Source organism: Acartia tonsa, chromosome 3 (genome assembly GCF_053477335.1).
Source record: "Acartia tonsa isolate MP-2025a chromosome 3, ASM5347733v1, whole genome shotgun sequence".
In the NCBI taxonomy this organism is placed as follows: domain Eukaryota; kingdom Metazoa; phylum Arthropoda; class Copepoda; order Calanoida; family Acartiidae; genus Acartia; species Acartia tonsa.
Window position 1 is genome coordinate 55,545,022 of NC_137262.1, and position 8,177 is coordinate 55,553,198.

At 42.8% G+C, this 8,177-nt stretch overlaps 1 protein-coding gene across 1 annotated transcript; it reads left to right on the forward strand.

The window, feature by feature from the left end:
• The first annotated feature begins 780 nt into the window (after positions 1-780).
• On the forward strand, positions 781-6,644 carry LOC145314948 (uncharacterized). The gene is made up of 3 exons (XM_080155023.1): positions 781-1,048; positions 1,358-4,129; positions 6,625-6,644. Exons 2-3 carry the CDS (start codon positions 1,594-1,596, stop codon positions 6,642-6,644), a joined length of 2,556 nt encoding a protein of 851 aa, XP_080011149.1. The 5' UTR covers positions 781-1,048; positions 1,358-1,593.
• Positions 6,645-8,177: the final 1,533 nt, after the last annotated feature.

Genomic DNA, 8,177 nt, shown 5'->3' on the forward strand with positions numbered 1-8,177 from the left:
TAATAAGATAAAGCCATCCCATGACTTAAATCGAAAAATAAGATTGCACAAAACCAACTCGGGACCGATGTGAATGTTCTCTAATCCCAATCGGTTCAGTGGTTATCGAAATCTTAAGTAGCAGATTAATTGTAGGTTTACCCATCTATAATACAAAGTAGAACGATGTCTGTCTGTCCGTCTGAAGCTTAAGATCTCAGTAACCGCTGAACTGATTGGGCTCTAGTTTTTAGGGATTATACCTACTGGTCCTGTGATGGTTTTAAGCTATTTTCCTGGGGGGTGGGACACCCCCAACCCCCCAATAAACTAAAAAAAAAACCCACCCCATTTTTTTTTTGCAGGAGATTTCCTTGGTCCTTCTTATTTTTTTTACGAATTTAACCTTAACTTTTTTTATCATCTCTTGGGGCAAAGCCCCTAGAGGCTAGGGGCGAAGCCGCTAGTGTTACTATAAACGAGCTGCTAAGCTCTTAGAGTCTAGGGGTATTTTATTTGAAAAGGTAAAAAAGAGCAGCAAAAATAGTCTAAAACAATCCCATGACTTAAAATGAAAAATTAAATTGCATAAAACCACTCCAGTACCTATGTGAAGGTGTTCTTAAATGGAGAACGAACCCAATCGGCTCTGTGGTGAGTGAGATCTTAAGGTACAGACAAAACTAAAAATATTGCCCCTTAAAAATCTTACTTTATTGTAAACTAGCTTCACTGTAAAGAAGAACCCCATAGGTTCAGTGGTTAGCGGGATCTTTCGCTAAACAGACAAACAGATAGACTGTGTTGGAATGATTTTCTTGTATTCCCTGGCAAGTTCGAACCCATTAATTCCCTTTTCCTTACACCAGAGAATGAGTGTGTTACGCGGCATTCCTAACTATCTCCGCGCTTCGCTTGTAAACAAACAAAGAGGCGCACATTTTTTCCTTGATGATTCCCATGTGAAGAGCTACGTGAATAAAAATAATGTATTGGATGGATATACATGCGCTCTAATCCGTGGAAGATCTCAAATAAGCCTTCCTGCTTAGTTTGACATCATAATGTGGTAAGAATTTATCTTAATTCTTAATAATAAGTGTAGTATGGTATATTTTTACGAAGAAATTTAAAACATTAATTTTTCAACAAATAGACCATTTAACTGCTAACTTTTGACATACGAATATTTTCCTTAATTTTATTGATCATTTGAATCTAAAATTATCAATTTCTGATGCTATTTAATATGTTTCGTGCCAATTTAAAGTTTTTTAGAAATTTTATATTTTTAATTAAATTGAAATCACGCAACCTCGATCTACAAAAATAATAAACCATTAATACTATGTAATTAATTTTTATATTTTTGTTTTAGATTCACCGTTTTCATGGTAATAAATACACATTTGTAAACATTCACATGTTGGTCATTCGGAGGGCTTGGAGATTAAGAATTCGTGAACGGCAAGGAATGCGTTCCGAAACAATGAAAACGAGACAGAACAGATGCGGCTAAGAAAATATCTGTGAAGTTTTGTAAATGTGTTGGTTGTGATACCTTACCACACATTATTATAATCGTAATCAGTACAGTTAATTATTGTGACAATCATGGGTCCTAAAAAGAATAAAGGCGCTCAACTGGGACTACGGCTGCGCCCAGCCGTCGAGGCCCTAACCAGTGAACTAAATAAAGTGATGAAGTTGGTCAGTGAATCTTCAGAGCTTGATGTTAGACATTTCACTAAGGAGTCAATCCTTGTCCATGACAAGTTCGAGACATTCGATAGCATTATGGTCGGTTTTAGCAAGCTTGGTGTGAGAATCCAAGAGCTTGAGGAGTTTAGTGACATTTATTCTAATATAATTACTGTGCAAAAAGATTATAATGCTCTGAAAGATGCTCTAGATGCTATGGAGGAGCTTAGTGACATTCAAAGTGTTGTTGATTTAGTTGGTGATAATTTGCCTGACCATAAGGCTGAACTATATGATCGTTGCTTAAAGATTGTGAAGGTTATTAAAGGGTCATACTTTCCCTTACCAGAACCAATTATAAACACTTTGTCTGCTTTGATGAAACGGCTGGCCGAGGTTAAGCTTGAACCTGTGAAGCCGCCTACAACGACGGCGGGTGCTTCGACAGCATCGCCATTTGTGTCGCCGTTTGGCACACCACAGTTCGGCACCGGTTCTATATTCACGCCAGGATATATGAATCGTGTCGACGAACGCCTTCTTCCAAGCTTTGACGGCTCAGAGTCAGCCTACGTAAGTTTCAAGGACAATTTTAAAAAGCTTACCGTAGGACAGGACCCGTCATATTTACAGTTATTGTTGAGCAGTGAAAAGGTCTGCAAAAATAAAGAGTTGAGACTTCAGTTAATTCAGATTCAATCGCATGAATCTCAATGGGCTTACCTCGACGCACGTTTTAAGTCCAAAACACGTCAGATGCTCTGCCTTTTCAACCAATGGGAGAAGAAGCCTAAACCGTCGGACTCCAACCAGATTGTGACAGTCTTAGCGGAGTTTGGTGGTGCAGTTAGCCAGCTCGAGCAGCTGACTAAAGATGATGATGATGAGGAAGTCACCACAAGCCAGTGGTTGACCATTATTCTTTTGGAAATGTTATCCAAGAAGTTGCCACGTGATTTCCAGGACAAGCTCAACCTGGCGTTGGGCTCGATGGATACCCCAAATATTCCTAAGCTGTTGAAGATTATAGAGGAACAGCGTGGCGCCATTTTGATGAGGTGTTCAATCGATGTAGACACCCCCTCCAAGAAGAAAGGTAATCCTGCGGCCGCAGCTACAGCCGTTGGTAAACCTGGGTCTCCAGCTAAGACCAAGAAGAAACAGCCTTGCCCGTCGGAAGGTTGTAACTCTGATCACCTGTTGTTTAAGTGCTCCAAGTTTAGGGATATGTCTGTTCCTGAACGCAAAGTCTTCATCAAGAAGATAGGCGCCTGTTTGCTCTGCTTACAAAAAGGGCATCGGGTGGCCGATTGTCCCAGAGCCGATAAGCTTGGCAGCTGTACCATTGACAGTTGCAACCAGCCTCATAATTCATTATTACATGAATCTGTTGCTAGTGGACAAGTTGCGGCAGTGTATGAATCACAATTGTTTAGCAAGAACAATTTTATGCTGATGTTGCAGCAGGTCCCGGCGTTGGCGGCTGACAAACGTCAAGTCACCGTCAATGCCATGTGGGACAGTGGAGCAAATTTGACGTTGATTTCTAGAAGTATTGCCAAGAAGTTAGAGTTGCCATCAACTGGTCGCACAGCTACTATTTCTCTGGCAGATGGAAAGAGCCAAGCATGTCCTACAGTCAAGATTTGTTTGGTTGACCGCAACCGGAATTCACATATTCTGGAGGCGGCGGTAGTGCCCAGCATTGGTACTGAAGAAGGGTTGCGTTCTATTGATCCTACAGCCGCCGCCGACATTTTCAACATGAACCCTGATAATTTTTCTATGGTCGACGGCAAGATTGATGTTTTAATCGGCCATTTAACACCAGCTATGTTCCCGTGTGCAGATAAAATGGTTGGTGACTCTAGACTGTACAGAAGCTTATTTGGTACAGGCTATTTAGTTGTGTCTGCAGATGGCAGGACTGTTGCTAATCCTGTTGCCTGTAAAGCTGTGAAGTTGGAGGTCAGCAAGATGGAGTTCCTGAGTACTGAGAGTTTGGGAATACAGCCGCCATCAATGTGCAGCGGTTGTAAGAACTGCCGTCATTGCGCCGCCATAGCCGCCGGGCAGTCCGCCTTGGACGTGCGTAAGCGGCAGCTGATTGAAGAAGGTCTGACATTAGATCTTGAGAACCATATTTGGACGGCCTCATATCCCTACAAGCAGCCGCCAAGTGTGTTATTTGACAATTCAGAGCAGGCCTATAAGATCTGCTTACGTGACCGGCAGAGAATGATTAAAAAAGGTGAATACAGCACCTTCTGCCAAGTGTTTCAAGAAGCTGTGTCTCGTGGAGTGTATCAGAAAGCTTCGCCAGAAGACCTAGCTTATACTAAGCCCGTGCATTATTCGAGCCTAGTCTGCGCATATAAAGAGTCTATTTCCACGCCGTTGAGGATATGCGCCAATTCTAGCCTCTGCTGCAAGGGGCTAAGCCTCAATAGTATTATGATGGACGGCCCAGTTCCACTATATACTCTGATGCACAATCTTATCCGGTTCAGAAGTTATAAGTGTGCATTCGTGGCTGATATTCAGAAGTTCTATAATTCATTATTAGCTACCTATGAAGATTCTCAGCTGAAACGTGTTTTTTTCGCTGATACAGTTGATGGAGAGCCAGAGGTCTACCTTACCAAAACCATCAACTTTGGTGAGGCCTTGGCTGGAGATATGGCCGTGACCGCCCTCAGACTCACTGGTCGTATTTTTGGTGGACGTTCCCAGCAGGATGTTCAAGATGTTTATGGATCTGAGAAGATTAGAGGTTGTGACGTTGTAGCCCAGCAGGATGTGTGGAGAGACGTTCAGCAACCACTCAGTTCTGAATTTATTTTGTATCAAGATCCTCCATCGGTCAAATTGGAGACTTGTACTTACGTGGATGACTGTTTGAGCGGTCATAACAGTAAACCTGAAGCTGTCCAGCTGGTCCAAGAGCTGGAGGATATGATTGCACCTGGCAATTTCAAGTTTAAATCTGTTGTTTATTCTGGAGATGATGTTGACAGTGTAAAAGTTCTGGGCCTTGTTTGGGACCCTAAACAGGATAAGTTGTTCCTACCTGTCAGAGCCAACCACGGCGAGAAGATTAAGGGTAGAAAGTTACTAGAGGATCTGGACCTGGAGGATCTCTGGAGAAGTCTACCTGAGTTGATAACTAAACGTGAAGTTTGGAGAATTGTGCAACAACTTTATGACCCAATGGGTCTAGCAGCGCCATTGCTGCTTAAATCCAAGCTTTGTCTGCGCTCAGTTTGCATACATGGATGCAACTGGGATGATGTTATACCTGGAGAGTTGAGGTCGGAGCTCGTGTCCAGCCTCCAGGACCGTTCGGCACTTGGAAATGTGTCGTTCAGACGTTCGATGGTTCCTGATAAGCCGTTGGGGCTTCCAATGCTTGTTGGTTTCTGCGATGCATCTAACCAGGCCTATGCAGCCATCACCTACCTGAGATGGCCAGTTCCTGGAGGATATGATGTAGTTTTGTGTTGCGCCAAGTCACGTGTCGCACCAGTGAAGATTGAGTCTATACCAAGGTTAGAAATGCTTAGTTGTCTAATTTTGGCAAGGCTTGTGGATACTGTTGCCAGAGCCCTACCTTTCAACATTTCTGGCAAAGTGTTTTTTAGTGATAGCAGCTGCGCCCTAGCTCAGCTATCCAGTGACAGTGTTATGTTAAATGTTTTTAACAGTCATCGTGTTTCCGAGATACAACAGTTGACGAGCCCTGAAGATTGGAGATGGGTTCCAACCCAACACAACATCGCCGACCTGGCGACGCGTGGTTTGTGTATGATTGAGGATGTACAACCTGGATCTACATACCAGGAAGGTCCAAGCTGGTTGCGCCTGGAACAGGACCAGTGGCCCGTTAAGACGGCGGGTGAGGTAAATGCATCCATTCCCGAGAGCGAGCTAAATCCCAAGATGGCGAAGCTCAAGGTAATGTTCACACAGGTAGTGGACAATGATTTCTGGAGGTCCCTGGCAAGAAAGACCTACAGGCAGGCAAGGAGGACTGTGGCCGCAGTTCTTAAGGCTACCAACTGCTTTAAAACGCTGCTTGTCAAGAAACGTGGCGTTGCAACAATTGAGGATGGTGTTAGCAACAATGATAGTTCTAAGCATTATGAGAACTATACTTTCACAAATACATACATGGATTCTGTTTGTGACCTGTTTTTGACTTCCTTCAACCAAGAGAAGGAGATGACCATGGACGCCGAGGGGAAATTCGACTCCCTTCAACCTTATCATCACAAGGTCCAGGTTTGTTGGCCCATAGTGGGTCATGATGGATGTTATCCTCTTAGGACATTTACAATATTAAAAATGTCCGGGAGGGGAGATGAGGCTCTTGAGGCCGCTGCTGGAGGCCCCAGGAAGATTATGAAGGACAGCCCAGGTGTTGTCTTGCTCAGCCGCCACAACAGGCTGGCGCGGCTCATCCTTCAACAGTCCCACGATGAATTGGGACATGGAGGCCATCGTAAGACGTTGGCGCAAAGCCGCAGGTATGCATGGATCACACATGGCCGCATGGAGGCTATGAAAGTGGTCAAGAGTTGTGCTGCATGTTCCATTGAATATGCCAAGCGTTCGAGTCCCGCAATTGCTAATATTCTGCCAGATCGTGTCGAGCCCTCTGTGCCCTTCAAGGAGGTGCATATGGACCTTGCGGGGCCGATCGAAGTTACGAAGCCTGGCGTTGGTACCAGGAGATCCAAGACCAAGTACAAAGTTTGGTTGTTGATTGTGGCCTGTAGATTTACACAGGCTGTGTTTGTTGATGTGTTGACTGATTATTCAACTGAAGCCGTGCTGGTCGGCTTGAGAAAACTTCAGGCGTTTTACAATATGCCTAGAAGGGTTACCACAGACAGAGGCACCAATATGGCTGGTGCCAAACGAATTATGGATGAACTTTTGAAGGACACCCGGATGCATTTTGAATGGCATCTGGTGCCCACTGCAGCACACTCGTTCGTGGGTACTGTGGAGAGGCAGGTTGGGCTGGTCAAGCGTGTGTTGAACAAGAAGTTGGCTGGTGCTACTGTAACCTTCAATGATTTATTGGTGTTGTGTGCTGAGACTGCAAGAGTCTTGAATTCTAAGCCATTGACCTATGCCACCCAAGGAGATGACGTCAATTGCTGGAGAATAATTTCACCTGCTGATCTGTTAGGCGGCAGGACCAACGATGCAATCTGCACCTTTGAGACAGGTTGTAAAGAGCCCATCACCAGGAGGCTGGAGAACTTGGAGGAGTTGACCCGTCAGTTCCATCAGGTGTACAAGGAGCAGCTCATGCCTGAGCTACTCAAGTCCGTCAAGTGGCGCAGCAACAAGGTGCTGCTCGAGCCGGGAGACGTGGTGCTAATCGACGATAGCACAAATTTGATGAAGAAGTTCAGATTGGGGCGTGTGGAAGAAGTGCGCCCAGGTGGGAGGACCGTGGTTTGCAAGTTCAAATTATCAGATGACGCAGCCGCCACGAGTAACGAGACTTCCGCAAGACGTCTGTTCAAGATCAATCTACCCAAAGTTTAGTATAAGTATCGTTCTTGTTTAACTTTGAATTTTATTTTTTACGGTAGATTTATCAGATATTTTTTTTCGAAAGACAAAAAACGCAAATTTTGACGCAATTTCGTTTAAACTTTCAAATCGACGCAAGATTTTTTTCATTTGAAATGCAAACTTAAGTTATTTATACGTTTACGCAAGTTTTTTCAATGATTTAAGTCTTTCCGGGACCAGGGATTTTTTTCGCGGAAATTTTCCTAGGTACCTACGCAAATACGAACATTTTTATCCTTGTTTAATTGAAATTCGATATGATAAAAAGTAACACAATGAGATTTTTTACATCATACAAATATTTCTTCAAGATTTATTATAATCACATAGATAATTTAATATTACATATATATTAAAATTATTTCTATTTACCTTTTAACCGATGTACCTAAAGAAAAATGCAGATTTTTTTTTCGTCTTGAATTAAGTAGATTCTTTGAGTTCGAAGATTTAAGCTTAATAAGACCGCTCTATAGTGTATCTTAGCTCTGTTACCTCGGCCAGACATACTACAGAACGGCAAAACTAAAGCATAAGATAATTTTATTTTGATTGCTTTGACTGATGATTTTAAAGTTTCTTGAAATATTCATGATTCTTTTAATTTTTGATTTGATTTAAACATCACTAATTATGTTTATTTTCAGTTGATGGAGCCCTGCGCCAGAAATCCTGTCGGAAATTATGCAGTATCAAAAAATTGTGATGGAAAGACATAACGTCCGTCAGGATAGCTGGAACATGGCATTATTAATATTTGAAAGATTGGTTAGTTTGTATCTTGAGGGGTTCATTCTAACTGAGGCCCCAAATTGCCTTAATTTTGACTGTATGAATATGTACAAGTTGCTTTCTTCTTAAAACAGAGAGAAATTGCAAACTCAGCATTTAGAGAAGTTCTTTTC